Below are 22,263 nucleotides of genomic sequence, written 5' to 3' on the forward strand. Positions count from 1 at the left end.
CACCCCGCCATGCGCGGCCGCTGAGTTGCAGCCGGGGCGGCCGCGTTGCAATTTTTTTCCGCCCCCTTTTTTTATTTATTTATTAATTAATTAATTTTTTTGTGTGTTTTTGGTTTTTTTTTTTTTTGGACGCCCTCCGCCGGCGCTTTGCGGGGGCCGCGGCCCGGCGCGGCGAGGGCGGGCGCGGGCGCGGGCCGGCGATGGGCGCGGCGGCGGCGGCGGCGGGCGGGCGCTCCGCGGGGCGCTGAGCGGGCGCGCAGCGGGCGCGGGGCGCGCCATGGCCGCCAAGGACAACCCGTGCAGGAAGTTCCAGGCCAACATCTTCAACAAGAGCAAGTGCCAGAACTGCTTCAAGCCCCGCGAGTCCCACCTGCTCAACGACGAGGACCTCAACCAGGTGGGTGTCCCCCTCCCCCCCCCCCCAAAAAAAAAACCTTTCCCGGAGCCCCCCAAAACGGTGCCCCCCTCCGTGCCCTGCTCTGCTCCTCCGCCCCCCCCCCCCCCCGCGGCGCCCAGGGTCCCCATGGGGTGCCTGCTGGCCCCATGCTTAGTGCAGGCTCCCATGGGTGCCTGCTGGCCCATGGATAGCATGAAGTCCCATGGGGTGTCCAGGGGTCCCATGGGTGCCTGCTGATTCCATGGATAGCATGAAGTCCCATGGGGTGTTCAGGGGTCCCATGGGTGCCTGCTGATCCCATGGATAGCATGGGGTCCATGGGGTGTCCAGCAGTCCCATGGGTGCCTGCTGATAGCATGGAGTCCATGGGGTGTCCAGGGGTCCCATGGGTGCCTGCTGATCCCATGGATAGCATGGGGTCCATGGGGTGTCCAGCGGTCCCATGGGTGCCTGCTGATCCCATGGATAGCATGGAGTCCATGGGGTGTCCAGGGGTCCCATGGGTGCCTGCTGATCCCATGGATAGCATGGAGTCCATGGGGTGTCCAGGGGTCCCATGGGTGCCTGCTGATCCCATGGATAGCATGGGGTCCATGGGGTGTCCAGCAGTCCCATGGGTGCCTGCTGATAGCATGGAGTCCATGGGGTGTCCAGGGGTCCCATGGGTGCCTGCTGATCCCATGGATAGCATGGGGTCCATGGGGTGTCCAGGGGTCCCATGGGTGCCTGCTGATCCCATGGATAGCATGGAGTCCATGGGGTGTCCAGCGGTCCCATGGGTGCCTGCTGATCCCATGGATAGCGTGGGGTCCATGGGGTGTCCAGCGGTCCCATGGGTGCCTGCTGATCCCATGTATAGTGCAGGCTCCCATGGGTGCCTGCTGACCTCGTGGATTCCATGGAGTCCCATGGGGTGTCCAGTGGTCCCATGGGTGCCCACTGATCCCATGGATAGCATGGGGTCCATGGGGTGTCCAGCGGTCCCATGGGTGCCTGCTGATCCCATGTATAGTGCAGGCTCCCATGGGTGCCTGCTGACCTCGTGGATTCCATGGAGTCCCATGGGGTGTCCAGTGGTCCCATGGGTGCCCACTGATCCCATGGATAGCATGGGGTCCATAGGGTGTCCAGCAGTCCCATGGGTGCCCACTGATCCCATGGATAGCGTGGGGTCTCACGGAGTGTCCAGTGGCCCCGTGGATGCCTGCTGGCCCCGTGGATAGCATGAGGTCCCATGGGGTCTCCAGGGGTCCCATGGGTGCCCACTGATCCCATGGATAGTGGGGGGTTCATTGCATAGCCTGAGGTCTGGTGCATAATCTGGGATCCCATGGGTGCCTGCTGACCCCATGGATAGTGCAGGACCCTCTGGGTGCCCTCAGGTCCCATGAAGTGTGCAGGGGTCACCATGGGGTGCCCAGTGTCCCCATGGATGGCATGGGGTCCCGGCCCTCAGGTCCCATGGGGTGCCCACTGGCCCCAGGGATACCTGCAGGTCCCATGGGACAACCAGTGTCCCCATGGATAACCAGTGTCCCCATGGGGCGTGCAGTGGCAATTTGAGTGCCCGCTGTCCCCATGGGGCACCTGGCATCCCCATGGGTGCCCACCCACCAGTCCCAAAGGCCCCATCCCAGTGGCTCATTCCACTGGGAGAACCTGGAGCTTCAGTCCTTTCCCGACGCGGTTTGGGGACTGGCACCTGCCTCTGGGGTGGATCCTGTGTGTTTCGGGGTGCAGCGTGGGGCTGGGGCAGGTGCCGGTCCCACAGGAGAAGGGGGCTCCCACGGCCCCGGTGAGAGGGAGATGCTGAAAGTCCCGGGAAGAACTTGGCTTCCAAGAAACCAAACACTCCTGGAAGGGCCCCAGCCCTCCTGCTCTCCCTGCAGCTCCCCGGATTTCCCGCGGCGGTGGGGAGGGAACGCGGGAAGGCGACTGCCGCCCTTCCCGGGGTGCCGGCCCCAAAGCTGGGGGTCCCCGTCCCTGCTGGGGCCAGGCCTTCCTCCTCCTCCTCTTCCTCCCAGGCCTCTCCCAGCCCTCCCCCAGGCCAGGGAGGCCCAGTGCGGACGCGGCTGGGAAACGCACCCAGCGCCGTTGAATTTTTTTTCTTTTTTCTTTTTTTTTTTTTTTTTGAGGGGGGGTCTGCCAGCGCCGGCGGGCTGATGGGAGCAGCGCCGCGCTCCCTCCTCCCACACCTTTCGGCGCTGGATCTGACATCTCTGCTCACGATCCTATTATGGAAATGAGATCAGACATATTGCTGCGCGCGTTGGGGGGGCCCATAATGAAATCTGAAGGCTAATATGGAAAAAATGTAACTGGAAAAAATGCCTTGGTGTGTGCGGGAAGGGGAGGGGAGGGCAGGGGGAGTGTCAGTGCGCAGCGCCCAGACAAAGGAGCCATCCCAAAGGATGTTTGGGAAGAACCCCCCTCCCCTCCATCCCGGCCTTTCCCAGAGCCCCGGCGATGCCCTGCGTGGGGTTTCGCCGCTCCGCCAACGCCTCCCGGCCGCGCTCCTCGGCGAGGGGGAGAGTCGAGCCGTCGGCACGCCATCCCTCCGTGGTGCCTGTCCCTGCGTCCGTCCCCACTGCCGGGACCTCGGGGGGGGTGTGTGTGTGTCCCCCACCAGGAGCCGGGTTTTGTCCGGCCGGAGAAAAACCCTCGCTGGCTTTGTCTTCCCCCTTCGTTCCCCTCCGCTCCTCCTTCTCCGTGGGTTTCCGCACGGCGGCCGGCGGAGGTGGCCCGGGACGGGCTCGGCCCCGGGGGGCCGGATCCGGGCACCACGCAGGGTTCGTTAGCCGACGAACCGGGCCATTCCGGTGGGGAAAACGTCACGCTCATCCTTAGCTCCGCGTTTCCAGCCGGGGTGAAGTAATCGCACCTTAAAGATAAGATGGTGGCTTTATGGTAGTGTGTTATCTATCTATCTATTATATGTATATATTTTTTATATATATGTGTATGTATATATATATGCACCCTCCCATGCTGGGCTTCCTCACGGAGCCCCCCTGACCTTATGTCCCGTCCTGTTTCCCCCCCCCCCCAGCCCTCCTCGTACCGAAGGAGCCCATTAAATGGATGCGACCGGCCCGGCCCGGTGCAGCAAACTTTGTTTTCCCACATTCCTGCCTTACGTTGCCTCCTAATTAATATTACTCGTTGGAGGAGGCGGCTTTGCTCCGGAAAGCGGAGCTGGGCCGTATGTGGGGGTGTGCGCTCAGCGCCAAAGCGCTCCCCGGCATAACGGTTCGGTCGACATCTGTTCTCTTAATTGTACTTTTTTTTTTTTAAGACTGGGTGGGTTGCGGGGGGTCGCAGGCAGCGGCGTGGTCCGGCACGGCGTGTCCCCGTGGCAAGGGGCCGCGCTCGGAGCGCGTTGCGGCGGGATGGTTATTACCTGGAGTCAGGCTCGAAAAGTCCTTTTGAGTCATCTGACCTTTCTACTTGGCTTGCAGGGAAGGTGAAGATACTTCACGCTTATGCGTTGGCTTTTTTCTTTTTTGGATTTTTATTATGTAAAAATACCTGTGTGGGTGTAGTAGCCGCCTCTGCTGCTCCCTCGGTGTCCTGTGCCCGTGGGGGCTGCGAGCTCCCGGGAGCAGAGGCCGCGGCACGTGTTTGCGCAGCGTCCCAAGGACTTAGCGGTAGTGGCGGATTCCCTTCTTGCTTGGGAACCTAATTAAGAGCAGGGGCGAGGGGGGGGCTCCAGCCCCAAACATCGAGATTAATGACCTGGAGCTCTCTAATAATAATCGGACTTAGTGCTTCCAACTTCAAAGAGCTGCATGGATGCTAAATCCCTAATCCTGGGAGCGCTCCGTTCACGAGTTGTTTTTGTGCGGGGCAGGCGTCCGGGCACTTTGGGGCAGCGCGTGGGAGCGGATGTGCCCCGGACCCCGAAGGCACGCCGGGGACCGCTGTGTCCGCTCCCTCCTTTGGGATAACCTGCAGCCAGGGATCCGGAGCCCCTGGAAGCGTCGGCGCAGGCTGGCAGCGCCCTGCTAACACGTGCAATGCCGGTAGCAGGATCCCGTGTTTCCATCGTACGGGCAGGTTGGCGGTCCCGGACGGACAAACTGCCATCAATAACTGCTGCCAGGACAGAGCCAGCAATGCCGCTCTGGGACCAGCAACCAGGCACGTGAGGCCGCTTAGCCCGGCGGCTGCCAGCTCCCCTTCACGCTGCCCCTTTCCCGGCAGGGCTGGGAATTCCCGTATTCCTGGCAAGACGGCTCTGGACCAGCACCACCCTGCTGGAGAGCACCTGGGCCCACGGAGCCTTCCTCAGAGCTCGTGCAGGAATCGGCTTTCCAGAGCCTGCCTCCGGGGAAGGCTCCCAGGGACCCTGTTTTCTTCTCCAGGGAAAACCCGGCAGCAAACGCAGCTCAGCCTTTCCAGAGAGTCTCTTCCGGAGGAAGCCGTCCTGGGGGTTTTGCAGGGATGTCTCCGTGGGTCCCCTGTGAGCCGTGCCGGCCTGGCGGGGTGCGGATTCCCCTGGCTGGCTGGGGCTGAACCATGCTTGAATGCGCATGCAAGGAAAATGAAGCCTCCCCACGACAGAAACAGACTGAGAATTAACCTCAAAATTACGCTTGGCCTGAACTGGAAGAAATGCAGGGTGTAAAGCAGTCGCTTTAATTTTCTCCATGCACGTGCTCTCTCAGGGCCTGGGGACTGGCACAGACAGAGGAATTTGAGGATGATTTTCCAGCTACCAGTGTCTTTTTCTTTTCTCTTTTTTAAAATGTTGTGACATGGATGCCCAAAGGACCACCCAGTTAGAAAATGCTGCTTGCAAACTTTTCCCACCCCTTTCTCCTACCCTGGCCTGTGTCACCCCTGCCCAGCGGTGGAGAGTTTCTTCCTTCGGACACTATCACTTTTCTACTGTTCTGGATTCCTGCACGAACCGCCCCACGGCTGCGGAGTGCCGGTGTCGGGTAAAGCGGGCAAATCCCTGCTGCCTTCTGTCTCTTCCCAGAAGCGCTATCCTGATTCCTAAGCCCTCGACGTTGCCCACTGCTGCTTCTCCTGCTGCCTTCACCCCGCTGCCCCGGCACGAGGGCCGCAGGGGCTCCGCGCTGGCTTGGCTCGGCTCCGCGGCTTGGAAATGCAGGATCGTTCTGGCTGTAGCTGCGATTGCGTCTCTGGGACCAGCTGGCTCGGGGTCAGGGTTTCATAGGAAATAGGGCTCGGGAGGGACCTCCAGGCCAACTTGTTCCCTTCCTGCAAGGCTCTGCACACGTACGGTTTGCAAGGATACAGTCCCCGGGGCTGCTCGCATCTGCGCGCGCTGCCCGGGGCCTTGCCTGGCCGCCGCTGCACGCGCGGCCGAGGGGGAGAAGTGCCACGTGCAGGACGCGGCTGGCCGAAAAGCAAATGCGTTTTGTGCAGCACTGCCGGGCGCAAAGAGAGCGAGAGAGGCTTCAGGGCAGCTCGTGCCGCCTGGGCTGCGTGGCCCTGGGTCGCGGCCATTTCCTTGCTCCGCGGGCCCTGGGATAAGCGTCCTGCACTGCGTTACCCCCCCAGGGTGGCAGGAGCGAGCGCTGGGCAGGCTTTCGCCTCCACCCCCTGCTTCTCCGGGGAGGAAAAACCCCCTCTTTCCTGGAAAGCAGCCCCTGCGCACTTGCCTTCTCCACTCGCCGGCTGGTTGTATCATGCTGCAAAAATCCGGCTGTAATTGACTAATTATTAGGACCAAACAGGGGAAGATTCTCTGCAAATGTCAAGCCCGCCTCCGTCGGCCGCGGCAGCGGGGAGGAATTTGGGAGCTGTGGGACTCCAGGAGCATGCCCAGGGGAGCCGGCCCTCCCTGGGGGTGGGCAGGAGGCGGCGGAGGGCCAGGATGCCCCTTCCTTCCTTCCTTCCGCAGACCTCCGCGAGCAGAGGTCCTGCCCTGGGGAAGCAGCGAGGGGGCTGCGCTGGGTCTCGCTGTGGCCGGGGTGGCAGAGCGGTCCCATCCGGAGCTCGAGACGTGGCGGCTTTCGCGCAGAACCGGCATTTGCAAGCAGCAAATGTCTTCTGCTGGTCAGCTCGCCGGCGGCCGTTTGCTCTTCCCGGAGGTCCTGCCTCCCCATGTGACTTTGCTGGAGGCCGATGACCTCCGTGGATCCTTGGCCCCTGCGGTGGCCGAGGTCAGCTTTGGGTGCGCCCAAGGGAGAGGGCAGGGCTGTCCTTGCACGTGCAAACCTTGGCTGCGCTTGCAAACCGCTGTGCGGTTGAAGGTGGCGTTGAATGCTTGCTCGGCGTCTGGAGAACTGGCCCCTTTACACACTTATTTTCTGCTCTTTTTTTTTTTTTTTTTGCGTGGCGCCATACCTTATCTCCTCTGGCACTCGGAGAAGTGATAAATCCCCTCTCCAGCGCTCCGGAGAGATGTTGTGGCTTTCCGCAGGCGTTGAGGAAGCTCCATCGTGGGAGGTGGTTAGATACCCCTGCTCACTTCAAGGCGTAGCCTGTGTTTTGGGGTTGCTGGGCCTGATCTAGGATCTGACCTTGCAAGGCCCTTTCCTTCCCTCGCCCGGTTCGGTTTTGCTGCTGTCCGTGCAAACTGCAGCCAGCGTCTTCCAGCTCTTGCTGTGGCTGCCCAGCCCGATGGCAGCACGTGGACCCTGGCACAGACCTGCAAAGCGCCGGCTGGGGCTGGGGACAGGGCTTGGGTATTTGTAGAAAGAGGCATGATGTCTGCACGAAGGGTGAATTCAGCCTTTCCCCTTCCTGTTCCTTCGGTCCGTCAGTCGCTCCTGCTGCCCACGCAGCAGTCTGTCTGGGCAGCTGCTTTGTTTGGGGTTTGCTGGCGGCTGGGTCAGGGCTGCCGGCGCTCCGGGAAGGCCGGGGCGTGCGAGGTGCCCGGCAGGCAGCCGCGGCGCCGCGTGCTCCTCCGTGCCTGAGGCCCCGGGTCTGGTCTGTCCGGTCTGGTTTGGGCTCTTCTTGCATGATGAAACGCGGCAGTGGTTTAAAGCATGGCCTGGTGCTGGGCGATGTGCAGCAGCCCGCTCGTGCCTGGACCCTGCTGTGCAAACGCACCTTTGCAGGAGAGCCGGAGGTGGCCGGAGAGGGTGCCGACCCAGGGCAGGTGGCTGTCCCCAAGCTGTCCCCAGAGCTGCCCAGGGACCTGGCCTCCAGCTGGGCTGGAGAAAAGCCAGCTTGGAATGAAAATCAAGGCTTGCTAGACCGCAAAAGCCAGGCAGGGTGAGGCTCTGCCAATGGCTTCCGTGAGCCGTGGAGGCAGCGGCGCTTCTGGTGCTGTTTCCAACTCCTCGTCTCTGCTTCTCCCGGTGTCGCAGCCTCTGGGGTCTCTGCAGCCATCGCTTCCTTCCTCTGGGTTTAGCGGGTGTTTAAGTTGCCCTCCCGGCCACACGATGTGGTGAGTGTGTGCGGAGCTTGGTTAGGGAGGCGGCTTTGCTCCGGGAGCAGTTGTCCGCGTACACTGGCAGCGCAGCAGCATGCCGCGGTCGGGTTTGGCCCCGCTCCTCCGCGTCTCGCCAAATGACATGCAGCGCAGGGGAAATGCTGTACAGCCAGGGAAACCGAGATGTAAGCAGCTTAACCGCCGAAGCCGGGCTAGATCCCTGGCCTTCGGGATTGTTACGGGAGCGTGAATTTGCGCAGAGCCTCCCGCATGCTGGGGCCGCTGGCCGGATGCCGCAGGTCTCCAGTGGTCCGTGCAGCATCCTTCTTGGAGTGCGCAAAATATTAAACTATGCCTGGTGCGTGTGTCTCGGTTCCTAGAAACAGTGCTCTGGGCTGAAAAGCCTGCTTGTTTGGGGTGGGAAAGGGGTGTGATCCCCCACTGTGTCACCTTCCCCATTCCAGCTGTGTGACTGCTGCTCCCGACGCACCTATCAGCAGTGCTCTCTTGGGCTTGACGGCGTGCAAAACCTGGGAGCTGAGTAGAGCTGAAACCACCCAAATTTCCTCTTTTGAGGTTGCAATCACAGCGTTCGTGGTGACTTTCCTCTTGAGCTGTGCCAGAAGCAGGTCTCTGCCTCCAGGAAGCCCTGAGCGCTTTGGGAACCGGCACGCGGGAGGCGGCGACCGTGCCGTCCCCGGCTCTGGGGCTGTGCTCTTGCCTGTCCCCTCTGCGGTGAGCTGAGAGCTGTAACCCCGTTACTGCGCGCCTGGGGACGCGTGGGGGGGCAGCAGATGCTGTTGCTGCTGCTTTCAGAAAGTCCCCTTTGGTGCATAGTGGGATTAAATCCATAAAGGTGGCAGGACGTGAATTACTGTGGGGCTCACGCGCGGGCAGAGCGGGGCCCTCGTTTTGTAGCAGGGCTCCTGGAGGCCTCGGTTTTGCAGCAGGGGCTGCCTGTGTGCGGAGGGCTCTCGCATTCGGCATGGGAGGCAGAGGCTAAAGCTCAGCTGCACCAGTCTTTTTTTTTTTCCTCTCTCTCTCCTTCCCGCTCACTTGCCAAGACTGAACAAAACAAGCCCTGCCTCCACCCGAGACAGGCTGATTACGTCTGCCAGCAGCCTAAACAGATTATCCCCTCCCGCCACGCGCTCGGAGCCAGGAGTCTCTCCCAGCAATTGATTCGAACTTTCCCTCGGAGCATGTCGCTGTGGGTCGGGACCGGCTGCTGGAGCATCCGTTGCCCGTCTGATCCTCCCCACCCCAACCCACCCGGACCTGCCGGCGCTGCAGTGGGGACGCGGGTGCTGAGCCACAGGCCTTGCCGGGCAGGGGATGGGTCTGGACCGTTGCGTGAGACCCGGACCCCAGCTTGCAGGGATGCAGGAACCGATCGTGCTGCCGTGTGGGCCTTGCTCGGGGCGGGCTGTGTCCTAGCAGGCAGTTTTCCAAGCCCCATTATAAGCCTGCCTGCAATGGCAGAGGCCAGCTGGCTCTGCCATTTGGAGAAGGGACAGGGCTGGAGCCGCAGGCTACGCACTTGTAGCGCGTCTCGGACGGGGAGGAGCTGCAGTAAGGAACGCTGGCTGTGCCAGGGCTGGGAGCGCTCTGCTGATAACCTTATCTGGGTGCAGCGGGACAAGCAAAGCTCTCCTGTTCCACCTTGCGCAATTAGTTCCTGCGGGGGCCCCCCCGTCTCATGCGTAGCAGCTGCTCCGTGACGCCGAGTGCCCTGCACGGCTGGTTAGCTTGCAAGGGGGAGGGATGAGCGGATGGTACCACCTACAAACACTCCAGGCGTGAAAGCCTGCCAAGTGGCATGCTGGCTGGTGTCACAGCCCCCAGCTGGCCCCATGACCCAGCGCTCCATATGCTGTCACGCTCCTATGACCTGGCCGGTCCTGCCCACTGGAGATGGGTGATGTTGCCTTCTGTCTGTCCTGCAGTGCTGGAGGTGTGTTGCCAGGCCTGCGCAGATCTTCTTGGGCCAGATTGTACTGTTCTGGTCTTTAAGAAGCGCTGAGCAGCTCTGCATATCCTTCAAGCCCAGGTCCCCCTGGCTGCTGTGAGCTGTGTTCCCATGCTGGAAGAGCTGATTGCAGTGGGGTGGTTTGTGTCTGGGGTGAAAGAAATGCCTGGGCAGCATCAGTGTGGCAGCTTGACAGCTTTGTGTAAACCGAGCTGGGGCCACTTCCTTCTCCGCTTCCTCCCACCCGTCTCGCTCCAAGCACTGGCCTGGGGCTCTGGGCTGGAGGCAGCGCCTTCCCTCTTGATGCAACCCAGGCTCGTGGAGCCAAGGAAACAAAACTGCGTAGTTGGGGCAGAGCAGCGTTGTGGGAGTTGTAGGTCGGAAAGCCACGGGAGGGGGAGAGCAGGGCTTGTGCTACCAACTCCCGCCGTGGGACGAGTCGCTGCGGGAGACTGGACGGAGCATCCTAGCAGCCCCTGTGCACCAGACCCATCTGGGCAGCGGGGTGGTCCCTGAAGCTAAGCAGGGTCAGGCTGGGTCGGTGGCTGGATGGGATACCTGGGTGTTGCCGCAGGTGTGACAGGAAGCAGAGCTGGTGACTCAGGAGCGTTTCTGCCTGAGTCAGCCTCCGCTAATCCCCCCCAGGATGCCTGTGGGCGCTGCGGTGCAGTGACCCAGCCTCCCAACACTGTGAACCCGGCGTGCCGCAGTGACTGCGGAAGGCGCAGGGGAGATTTCTCTTTCAGGGCGGTGAGGTTGCTGCAGGTTTCTCCTTCCAGGCGGCGAAGCTGTTGCGCCTGTCGGCCGAGGTGGTGACGTGCCTTTGGCTTTGTAAACAGGAGCCCTGCAGGAGGAACCAGCTCTCTCTCCCCTTCCTGCCCGGGCTGGGAGGGTCGCCCCACCCCAGAGGTGGCTGCGTTGCGCTGGCCGCCGCCTCCCTGGTGCGCTCGGCGTGTTGGTGGTGGCTTACCCTTTGGTCAGGTGCTGTTTGGATGAAAGCAAAGCTGCCCGGCACCTGGGTATCGCACGTGGCTACTCCCTATGGCGAAACAGCCAAGAGCCGCCCTTCCGGCGACACGTGAGCTCGCCGGAGACAGAGGGGCCCATAAATGGTCAAAGTCACCCTGGGAATCCCAGGGTTGCTTTAAAGTCCTCTCTTAATGCAGCTGTTGGACAGATCTGGTTGGACGGGGGAAGTTTGCTCTTTGAGCTTGAGTTTGGTGCCGGGGGGTTGTGCTTCTCCTCCTCCTTCTGGGCTTTACGGAGGAAGCCGGCTTGGTGCAGAACAACGTGCTGCGCTCCAGCTTCCTTCTGGTGCTGTAACGCTTCCAGGGACCTGCCTCCTACGGCGGGATCAAGCCGCGTTTATTTTAAACCCTGCTTCAGCAGGGCTATTTAAATGCAGGTGTGAGGGGGTTTTTTGAGACACTTTGCGTACGCCTGGATTTGTATCCTTTTATTCAGGCTTGTGCATCTCCGGGCATTTGCTTGGTTTGAAGAGCAGCTTGTTTTGGTTTGGCTTTTAAAAGCGCTGCCGAGCGTTCTTCTGCTCGGCGGACGGAACCGGGCTGCCCACGCCGGCTGCCTCTAATTCATACCTCTCAGCTATTTTGGTTTAAACATGCGAAATTAGATGCTTCTGCTGAAATAAGTAGAGTCCGCCAGTGCTTTTTTGTCCTACCGGCAGAGGAACGGTTGTGCCCTCTATTCAGAGCACGTATTTCAGGCACACCGGCGCTTTATATACAGTTGGCTGAGCCAAAATTGGAGCGGTTTAAGGTGAAAATAGCACCCGCTGAAGGGTGCGAGCTGGGGCGGCGCAGGCCAGGGCTTCGTGTCCGGTGCTAATGTTGGGTGCCGCCATCGCGGTTTCCCCTCTCGTGCTGAGGGATGCAAGGCGGAGCGTCGGCGGGGCTCCCTCGAGGTGGGACGACTGTGGGGCCGCTCCGGCGTCGGCGGCGTTTGCCGGTGTCGGAGGGAAGATGGGCAACGCCAGCCGCGCAGAGGGGCGGCAGCCTGACTGGCGGGCAGGGAGCTCAGCTGGATGGGATGGAGGAGCCCCACACACACCAGCCCCGCTGTGCGGAGCGCCGGGTTTTATCCAGTGGCTCCCAGTCCAGGGCATCTTACCAGAGAAACTTCTTTTTTTTTTTTTTTAATTATTTTTGGCCTGCAATGAAGCCGTTCTCGCAGGGGTAGTTGCCGCGCTGTCCCGGAGCCGTGCGTAAGCGTGTGGTCCTGGGAAGACCTTCCCAGGGCTGTGGCAGGAAGCTGGGGGAGAGTGAGTGGGTGCCAATGGCTTTATGGGAAGGAAAACCCTCCAAATCCCTGAAAATTCCTTTTTATTGAAGAGGGGAAGACCAGCATCAGCTGGAGGACGGAAAACCAGGATGCGGCTGGGTCAGTGATCATCCCCAGAGGACAGGAGAAGGGCCGAGTCCTGCTACGGAGGGATGTTGGATACAGGGACACCCAGGATACAGGGTCTTTTATGGGGGAGGAGCGGTTTTGCACATGTGTGGTGCGGATTCTGGCCTGATTCTGATAGTGCGAGCGGGGGAAAATCTCCAAATTGTGCCCGTCTTGGTCCCCACAGATACCGGAGCGGTTCCCCGCGGAGCAGGGAGCCAAATTTAATGGGCGACGCCTGCCAGGACAGGGGGATGCGGCTCCCACCGCCGCTGCCCTTCCCCAGCTCCGGGAGGCTGCTTCAGTGCACTGATCCAGCACGGATTTCCCTGGCTCCTTTTTCCGGGAGAAACGCCCAGATGTGTGCACAGGTTGTGCTGGAAAATGGAGGGGAGAAGGGGCCCTGCGGGGAAGAGGACCCTCCGCCCATGGTGGCAGGAGCCCTCCGTCCACACCGCATCCCGCTGGGGCCCGGCGTGTCCAGGGAGGCCGGGTCATCCCGGCGCCACCCCGGAATTTCTTCCCTTTATTATTTTTCGACGTTTTGTGGCTTCCCTCCAGAGCCGAGGGGAAGCTCGGGCCGGGCGGCCGCCGCCATGTTGCGAGCGGCTCTCCTCAGCGGCGGTGGCGGGGGCCCGGCGTCGCGGGCGGCCTTCGCCCATCCGCGCGGGCCGGGGGGAGCGTCGCGGCGGGGAGCGGGGCGGGATGGGCGGCGGCGGCGGCGTGGCCTCGTCGGAGCCGCCGGCGTGGGCGGCGCGGGGCCGCCGGAGGTGTAGCGGGGTGGAGCTGGGCCCGGGCGGGCGTGCGTGCGTGTGCGCGCGGAGCCGGGCGCCGGAGCAGCGGCGGGACATGGGCCGGCGGGGCGCGGGGGCCGGGGCCGAGCAGGACGCCGATGCCGCCGTCCAGGTGAGGGGGGCCCCTTCCGCCACGAGCAAAACGCCCCGATACCCGGGAAAAAAACACCCCCAAACCCTCGTGTGGGACCACGCGGGGCGCCCAGGCCCTGGGGGGAGGGAGCGGGCGCCTGCCCTCCTCCGTGGGGCCGCGGCGGCGGCGGGGTGGGAGGTTCGGAAATTTATTCCCGCGCTGGTTTCAGCGCTTTTGGCCTCCCTTAAAGAGGGAAGGACTTCCCAGTGGCCCGGTCGTGTTTTTCCGGCCGTCGGAGGAGTGCTGGCTGGGAGATGGTGCTTTTCCTTCCCCCCCTGCGCGAGCGGCGGAGCGGCGGCTCCTCCAGTTCGTTTGCCGTCTGCTCGCTCAGCGCTTCGTGCATCTGGCAGTTTTTGGTGCAGAGGCAGTTTCTCCTATTGTTTACAGGGATTTTTCCAGAGGGGAAACTTTTTTCTTTTTTTTTTTAATCATTACAAAACCGCAGAAACTGGCAGGAGGAATCTAGGGGAGGTACCGAATTGGAAACAGTTTTAAGCTTCCAAAAAAAAAAAAAAAAAAAAAGCAACAGGATTAACCAAATAATTTCAAGAGGAACTTGAAATGCGTGACCTCCTCCTCGCTGCGGGATGGGCTCGCACGGGCCCGTCCCAGCAGCCGAGGTGGAAACCAGCATCCTTGGTCCCGGGGGGCTCCTGACGGGAGCTCTGCCCGGCATCCGCTCTCCTCCCGGCCTGGCCGCGTCCCGCCGCGGTGTTGAGGGCTGCTGAATTGCGTGTTGGAGGTGTTTCGTGCTGCAGGTCGGGCATGGGGACTCGCAGGACGTGCAGACTCGGCTCTGGATGCCTCCTGCGGCCGCAGGTTGATGCAAACCGACCCAAAAGCAGCCGTGCCGGGACACATCCCCGGAGAGGAGGTCCAGCCGGCCATGTCTTTTTCCACAGAGGAGTCTCCTCGCCGCGCCTGGGCTGAGGATCGGCTCCAGCCCTTCCCGGGAACGGGGCTTAGCTAATGTTTTGCAGCTCGGCAGGCAGCGGAGCCGTGCCCTCGGGACGGCGCGGGGGCAGGCGTGCCTGGTGCCGGTTGTGCTGGCCGCGCAGCCAGCGCGGGCCACGGGGGTGTGGGAACGGCGGGCGCGCGGCTCCCCCGCTTCGCCCCGGAAGCGGCAGAACTGGCTCTTCTGCTTAGCGCCGGTGACTCCTGCACCGAAACCAGCCGTGGAAAGAGCCTGTTTTTTTTTTTTTATTTTTTATTTTTTTTTCCGCTGATAAATGGCAGTGCTGCAAGGCATTTCTTTCCGGGTATTCTTTCCCTTTCTTTTTGCAGTTGGCTGAATGAACTATTTTCCCTCTGCCTAGATTTGACCTTCCTGTATGCTAAGTTGTTGACTGTTTCAAAGCGATGGTAGGGAAGGGGGAGCTGGCAGGGGACGCTTGTGCGGGAAAGCAGGTACTTGGATGTGCACGGTGCAGGAAACAGGTCACGGGCCTGGGTGAATTGAAAAACTGCCAGCGCTCGATCGTTTTTCCTCTGTAAATTAATAAAAGAAAAAAACCAAGCTCTCCTTTGGGGTTTGCCCTCTCTTTGCAGTAGAGGCACGTTGTTGAGGGCAATGAAGCTGTGTTGGTGGGGGCAGGGATGCTGCAGGTCATGGGGACCTGCGAGGTTGGTGCTCGGCGCGAGGCCTCGCGGGAGCGGCTGGGTTAGGCGAGCTTGTGGTTCTGGTTTCTGCCTTCTTTCCACATCCTCATCTCGCTCTGTTTACGTGCGGTGTGCAACACCATGATTGCAGTCAAGCACCGTGTTCCCAGCTGAGGGCAGGGGTGAATTTGCCCGTGCTTGGGAGCTTGAACTTGTAAAGCTGCCTTCGCCTTGGCTGTTCGGGGGCCAGCGCAGGGCTTCCTGTGGTTCCCATCTGACTGTCTCCATCAGTTGCCACCACGGCGCTAATTTGACATGAGCTGTTTTCCTCTGCCGCTCTAGCTGACCTTTCTCTGCTGTTTCATTGCAGGCCAAACCCATTTATGGTGGCTGGTTGCTGCTGGCCCCAGAAGGAACGGACTTTGACAACCCCGTCCATCGCTCCCGGGTAAGCGAAGCAGCCTCTTCCCTGGTGCCACGGGGGCTGGAGCGTGGGCAGGGGCTGGGAGACGAGCAGGAAGGGAAGGGGTGGCGGGAGGAGCGACGAAGGCCCGGCGGCCCGGCCTTGCCCTCCCTGCGGAGGCGGCTGTGGCCCACGGGCTGTGACGCAGGCTGCCCCACGCCTCTGCCCCGCACCCATCCCCTTGTGCGAACCTGGCCGCGGGGAGACGTTTCCGGCAGCAGGGCCGGGTGCACGTCGGCAGGGCTCGACCTCCTTTCTCCTGAGCTCCTCTCCCGGCGCCTTGCTTGAGCTGTGCTGGGCAATGGGCTGGGAAAAGCTGGTCAGACTCAGACCATGCAGTTTTATTTCTTACTGCTGTTGCTTTTTGGTGCCCCCACACCATTTCCACTGGAAGACCAAAAGTGTGCTGTGCTGATGGGAAGGGTCTTAAGCTGGTGGGATGTGGGCTATGCTGCTCTGATCTTTACTGGGAACCTCAGCAAGGCACAAGATTTCTGTTTCGTGGTGCTCAGACGTGTCTGCTTTATGCTCTGCCGCTCAGCATCGATGTGTGCAGAGCCATGTAGGGAGGCCACAAGCTGGCCGGCACAATAGTGTCACCCAGTGCAGGTGCCCCTGTTGCAGGCAGGTCCTGCAGCAAGGAAGGGGCTGAGAGATGATTTCCCATTTGCTTATAACCTTGCAGAGGCTCTAAAGCTGAATGCTCTGGTGGCAGAGACCTGCAGATGGGGAAGGGCAAACTCTCAGCTTCTGCCTGAAGGGTTTAACTAGCAGGATTCACGCCCTGTAGAAAGAGGAGCGCCTGGGCAGGGTCAGAGCATGCCCCACTTCCCTGCCCTGGGAGGGATGTGCTGCGGGCTGTGGTGCCCAGAAGGGCTGGACCAGGCTCCCTTCCTTTCACTGCTGGCTTGTGATGAGGACTCCCAGCTGTGGCCACCAGGACATGGCTGTCTGATGCATGGGAGGGACACCAGTGGTCACACACACACACCTGTAGCAGAGGGGTCCTCAGAGCTGCTAGTAATGAAAATTTTCTCCCAGTGGACAGCAACTGGGCTTTGGGTTCAACCCGGGCAATCTGGGTCATTATTTGGAGTTGCAGCCTAGGTGCTGAGAAGAGGCAGTGGCAAAGGGAAGAGGGCAAGGAGCCCAAAGCTAGGGCCCACGCTGCCCATTGGGTCCTCTTAGTCTGCAGAGGTGTCCCACGGCAGGAGGAAGTGTCTGCTTGTGCTTGTGTCTGTGTCTGCTTGTGGCCGTGCCTCTGTCCCCAGCCTCGAACACCTTCCCAGGGTAGGGACACGAGGGCCAGGATGTCAGGCTGGCTGGTCCAATGCCCCAGGGACCTGGGACTCTGGTTCTCCCCTGGAGCGGAGGCTGCCTGCTAAGCTGGGACACGCAGAGATCCTCGGGGTCCTCTGCAGTTTGCTTGTCCCTGGGCACCTTGGACTTTGCCTGAAGGGCTGAGAAAAGCGAGATAAGAATTGCTGCACTGGGGCTATGAATCTAGGACCTTTTTATTTCAGCCTGCTCAACCAGTTTTTGCTCTTGGCTGAAAAACAACCTGGCACACAAAAAAAAGGCAGTTTTCCAGCCAGATCAGTTCTCCGATCTGGTTTGCTGTGCAGCTGCACAAACAGTAGTGCCAGCACAGCGCCGGGGGCTGGGGGAGGCTGGCATCAGGACCGGGAGGCAGGATGGCTTGGGCAGTGCTGCCTCCGGAGGCGCAACCACCATCCGAATCGAGCCAAGGTACCGCTGGGGCATACCTGGTGTTGTACCCCATCTCCAGCACTGGGGTAAGCAGCACGGAAAGTCCCAATTCCAGCCTAAGAGCTAGAGTCTGCCTTAGTCTTGCTTTTTGGCTCTAGTCGTTTTTGCCCCTCTGCTTGGCTAAACCAGGCCAGCTTGGGGTCTGTCCGAATGCAGAGAGGGGCGAGGTGGGGAAGCAACCCCAAAACAGCCTCTTTTTGGGTGCCCACGTTAAGGGAACCAGGCAGCAAATCAGCAGTGAGAGATTAGGACCGGTGCGAGCAAACCTCGGGCAGAGCCCCAGCTGGATCGCCTGGCAGGGCCTTGCTTTGCAAAGCCCAGCTCCTCCTTCCCGCGGTGCCCCGAGCGGGTGGGTTTGGGGCACAGGGGACTGAGCAGCGCCTGGCGCGCCTGATACCCGGTGCCCGTGCCCTGCGATGGTGGGTGTCAGGCAGTGAGTGCCACTTTCAGGGTCCCCCGAGTGGTTGTTGGCAGTGCCAGGATTGCCAAAGCTTTTTGCTGGAAACGGGCATGGCCTGGCAGAAATACTTTTGCAATATTCATCATCCTTTAGGAATGGTCCCTGCAGCGTTTGGGAGGTCCCCTCTGCTTTTTGACAGCTTCACAGCCTCTGTCCTTTGCAACTGCCATTTTGGTGGGACCTGGGTCCGTGTCACGTTGTCACCTGAAGTCCCCAAGCACAAAGGGGTTTCCCTGCCTTTTCTCCCGGTGTCTCCTCTTAGCCTTGCCCTAGCTTAGCCCATAGCAGCTCTGTTCCCCTCTGGCTAGGGCCGGAGGAGGGTAGGCGCTGCGATAACCAACATCGCTGTCTTCTCTTCCAGAAATGGCAGCGCCGGTTCTTCATTCTCTACGAGCACGGCCTGCTGCGCTATGCCCTCGACGAGATGGTAAGTGGAGCTTGGCGGAGGCACGGGGCTGCGGTCAGTGCGTGGGGTTCGCTGGCGCAGCGAGGGGACAGTCTGCCCGTGCCGCAGACCGGGGGTGACCTCTCCCGTTGTGCCGGGCAGATCCTCGGAGGAGCCCATTGCTGCAGCAGTCCCGCAACGCGGCATAGGGAAATCTCTGCCAGACTGGTGCAGGGTTTTACTCTCTGGGTATGATTTAAACCAGGCCAGGCTTGTGTAAGAGCTTGGTGGGCGTGCGGAGGACCGTGGGCACCCCAGGGGGAAACGCTGGTTTGGTTTTGGAGTTAAACAGGAGCGGGAGCGCATTGCCTATAGACCCAGCACTGGTGGGAGAGCGTCGGAGGGGTTGTGTGGTTTGGCATCCTGTCCCTGAAGTCCCCGACCCTCCTTTCCCTGCCGTTCCTCGGTGCCAGTTGGGATTCGGTAGCAGTGAATTGTCTCGGCTGTTTGTGAGAACTAGGCGCTTCTGTAGCAGTGCCTGCGAAAAGTAGGTCAGCTGGAACGCCTTCCCGCTGCTCGCCCTTCCCCGGGATCTGGATTCCCGTTATCTGTGCTGCTCCGGGAAGCTCTCCTCTTTTATAAAAGAGGGAGGGGGGGAGCAGGAAGGAGGGGAAACCCTCCCGTCTGCCGCGAGGTGCAGAGTGGGGGCACGATCAGCCCCGCGGCCACGGCCTGGGGCTGCGGGTTTGTCCTCCCGAGCAGAGCAAGCCCCCGGGAGGGTCTACGCTCAAAGCCCCGGGTTGGGTTTAGCGTCTTGCCGCGGCGAGGTGGGTGCGCGGGTGCGCCCACGTGCCGGGCTACGCCTGGGCGGGGAGGCTTGCAAGGACGGGCACGCCGGGGTGCGGGGCAGCGCGTGCCCGCGTGGCGTAGGGACATGCAGGGACACGCGTGTTGCAGAGGGGAGGCTCCCCAGGAAAGGCGGCGTGTGCTCTGCTCCGTGTTTGCCCGTGGGGAGGCCGGGAGGGGATCCGCTCAGGGTCTCCCCTGCCCAGGAGGAGAACAGGCTCCTTGCGGAGAGGGACGGCTCCGGGTTGGACTTTAACCCCGGCTGAGCCCTGCATGCAGCCCGGGAACTGGTGTCAGAGGGGATGCGGAGCTCTGCGTCGGCGCCACGGTCCAATTCGTCCGCGCTTCAGCTCTGCCAACGGCATCTCCGCTCCCTGTGGCGAGTCCAGCACCCCTTTGCCTCCTGCAAGGACATCCAGAAGCAGGGAGGGGAGGACGGCGTCGATGAATTTGCACTTGTGCATGGAAGCAGAACGAAAGTCTCTCAAGTTTCCTGCCTTGTTTGTTTGTTTGTTTGTATTTTTTCTTGGGGTTGGTCCAAGTCCCCTAAATAATTTAAACATCTCGGATCGGAGCCGGGGAGACTTTCAATATATTTTTAGTATCTCTGTAACCTGCCTTCTCGCTGGGGTGATGTTTCATGTGCTGCGATGGCAGGAAAACAGTGTGCCGCTGGCTAGCTTAGGGAGATACCCCAACACAAGGAAGGTGGCAGAGGAGAGGCTGAAGGATGCTGGTAAACCTGTTTTGCCATTTGCACCCCGTTCTGGATGACCTGTGCCAGCTGCTGCGTGTCCAGGCAGGAGCAGGTCGCGAGTGCCCCGGCGCTGCGCCCTGGTCTCCAGACCTCCTGGCCCCTCCGTGCCGCCGGGGAATGTCACCGGAGAGTGTGCAGAGTGATCAAACCACGGTTCTCCAGGCACCTCCTGGGCTGGCAGCGCTTTAAAGGGAAAAGGTGGAAAAACAAACAAAAAGAGAGTAAGAGAAGAGCATGTGAACGTGCGGGCCGTAGGTTGGCGTCCAGAGGAGCGCGAGATACCATGGTGCTGGCAGCTTTCCATGCCGGAGTCCCTCCGTAGCTCGCTGGCTGCTTTTGGCACGCTCGCAGCTTCCCCATGCGCCTGCAAGGGCGAGCTTTGACCTAGCAGAGGAGGGCGGAGAGGAGGCCCAGGACTGGCCCTATGCCTTCAGTTTTGGCGAGCTTGTTTGGGTGAGCTCCCCAAAACGAGCTGTTGTCAGCAGGCCGAAGCCAGTAGGCAGGACGACTGTCTTCACCTGGCAGAGAGACATAGTGTCTCGGGGAAACCCCCAGGTGCGGGGAGACTCTTTAGCCATTTTAGTGGTTTTGGCGCTGGAGCGAGAGCCAAGCGCGGGTTGAGCTGGGCTTGCTGCTCAACCGGCCCCTTTCCAGCCCTGCTCAGATGCTGCAGCGTCCCTTCAGGTCCCGCTCTGCCTCCAGATTTCGGCCTTTAAGGTTTGCAACCAGCAACGTGCCTTGCCGGCACAGAAAGCTTATCCGGGAGCGTCTGGGGGAGAGATGCGCATCGTCGGCCAGAGAGGGTTTGGCGTGGCTGGCAACTGCTGGACTTGCTCCGCTGGCTGTTGGGGTGGCCCTCGGCACCCGGCACGGGGGGCTCGGCGGGTGGCGAGGCGGCAGAGAGCGAAGCATCCCATGGAAGAGCGGACCGTGGGAGAAGGGCAGGGAGTCTCTCGCTCCGGCCTCGCCAAGGCCATAGATGGAGGAGACGGTTGCTGCTCTCCCCTCCCCACCGGGGCCTGACACACCGTGTAAAAATACCCTCGTGACCTTTCCCGAAAGCACACCCCTGCGCTCCGAGCTGCTCTTTGCACCGGCTCTTTTAAAGGTGTCGCTGTGCTCGGCCCCCGCCGTCGCCTGCTCCCTGCAGCCCCCGTCCGCGGGCACGGCGCAGCGGGCAGGGGCGAAGGCAGCAGCAAAGGCCCCCGAGCAAGCGGAAACGGGGCATTTTTTTGTTGCTCAGCCCACGCAGGAGCGAGGGCAGGGTGGATGAGGAAGGACAGACAGGGATGATCCTTTCCACATGTGGGAAAGTGTCCTGCGGAGTGTCCGCTGTTTGACCTTGGGGGAAGTGGTTTTTCTGCCAAACCGCCGGTCCCCGACCCCTCTGCGTCGGGCGCCGTTGCTGCCCGGCCTCCGCGGGCCGGGGCACCCCCTGGGCGCCGGGCGGCCGTTCCCCGCGCCCCTCGTTGCCGCGCCGGGTCTGCGCCCGGCGGGACTGGCCCGCGCTGCCGGCGAGGCCGTGCGTGCCGAGCTCTTGCTCCGTTTCTTGCGCGCTGGGAGGCTTGTTTACAGCAGGTCGGATAACTCGCGCACGGCTTTTCTGCTGCTCCCCGGGGGTGAAGTGCGTGCGTCGCAATGGAAGTTTCCACTCGAGCCCCCCGTCGTTGCTAAACCCACCGCTGCCAGGATCTTTTCCAGGGAGAGACCTTGACTCGCCGGCCAGGGCTGTAGCTATCTGGGGAGGTGCTGAGCTTCTCTGGATGAGACCCAGAACCAAGAGAGGAGTATTATCTCCTGCTGTCCCCGCTGTGAAGCAGAGCTTGTGCTTTCAGATCCCGGCGGGCCCCAGGAGGGACAGATCTCTCCCGGGTTTTGTTTGCTTTGGCGTATCCCGCGGTTCTCGCGCGCTGGGCAGGTTCCCTTTCTGCTGCTCCTGACTAGCAATAAAAACTGTGGGAGGAGAAATAAATATCCTGCCCTGAGATGGGGAATGGTTTGCAATGGGGCTTTGCAGCCGGGCCAAATGATGGCTGTACCCTGCTGGCACAGCGGGCTTTGGCCCTTCGGAAAGGCAACTGCTGTCTGGGTTGCAGGGAAAATTGTTGGATGGAGCCGGAAAGGACTTTGCAGGCTAAGGACGCCGGTCTGCCTGGGGAGCTGATCAGGCCGCAGAGTCCCTCGGGTGGATGGTCGTACCCTGCAGCAGCAGGGGCCCAGCTCCCGGCAAATTCGGCCTGCTCCCAAACTCGGGATGAGCCCTGCTATGCCAGAATAAAGCATGCGCAGCAGGGATTAGCCGAGGGCCCTTGGGCTTGTCCGCACAAGGAAATGAATGCTACGGGAAGAGAAACCATCGGAAATAGCAAAGCGCTTCGTTCAGCTCGTGCTCTGCGAGGCTGGGGTCTCGCCGGGCGCGCGCGGAGCACAGCTGGGTTTATCCACAGCTCCAATTTCCTGCCCGGGAAGTGTGAGAGCGCGCGGGAGCAGGCACGGACGGGGCGGAGAGAGCCTGACCGCCGCAGAGGGAGTTGCCAGATCTCACAGCCAGCGTTGCGGGTGGCTGGTGAATACTTCGGAGATGCCTGGAGACCTGGCGGGCACCTAGCAGCCCGTTAGCGGCCCTGGGTCCTGCGCGGGGTGTCAGGCTGTGAATTCCCGTCTCCCTGAGATCCCACCCCGAGCCTGCACGCGGCAGGGAATGAGGCAGAAATGGGGGGGTTTTCCTCCCGCCTCGGTCCCTTCCAGTTTCTCCAGGCTCTGCAGCAGAGCCTCGTCCCCTCCGCGGCTGCAGGAGGGGAGGCGAAACACCGTTGCAGTGGGGTTGGCAGCCGCGGCGGCTCGCAGCCCCGGGCTGGGAAGGAGAGGAAGGGGTTTGGGAGAGCGGAGGAGGCTCCGTGCTCAGCCGCTGGCCCTGCTCCCCCCTG

At 61.5% G+C, this 22,263-nt stretch overlaps 1 protein-coding gene across 1 annotated transcript in view; it reads left to right on the forward strand.

Annotated features, from left to right (window-relative positions):
* Positions 1-225: 225 nt before the first annotated feature.
* MPRIP (myosin phosphatase Rho interacting protein) overlaps positions 226-22,263 on the forward strand; it is a 109,077-nt gene continuing 87,039 nt past the window's right edge. Inside the window, exons 1-3 of the mRNA XM_067306190.1 lie at positions 226-397; positions 15,026-15,103; positions 17,710-17,775. Coding sequence (XP_067162291.1) covers positions 278-397; positions 15,026-15,103; positions 17,710-17,775 — 264 coding nt within the window. The 5' untranslated portion in view covers positions 226-277. The remainder of the gene's footprint in view (positions 398-15,025; positions 15,104-17,709; positions 17,776-22,263) is intronic.

This window comes from Apteryx mantelli, chromosome 16 (genome assembly GCF_036417845.1).
Source record: "Apteryx mantelli isolate bAptMan1 chromosome 16, bAptMan1.hap1, whole genome shotgun sequence".
In the NCBI taxonomy this organism is placed as follows: Eukaryota; Metazoa; Chordata; class Aves; order Apterygiformes; family Apterygidae; genus Apteryx; species Apteryx mantelli.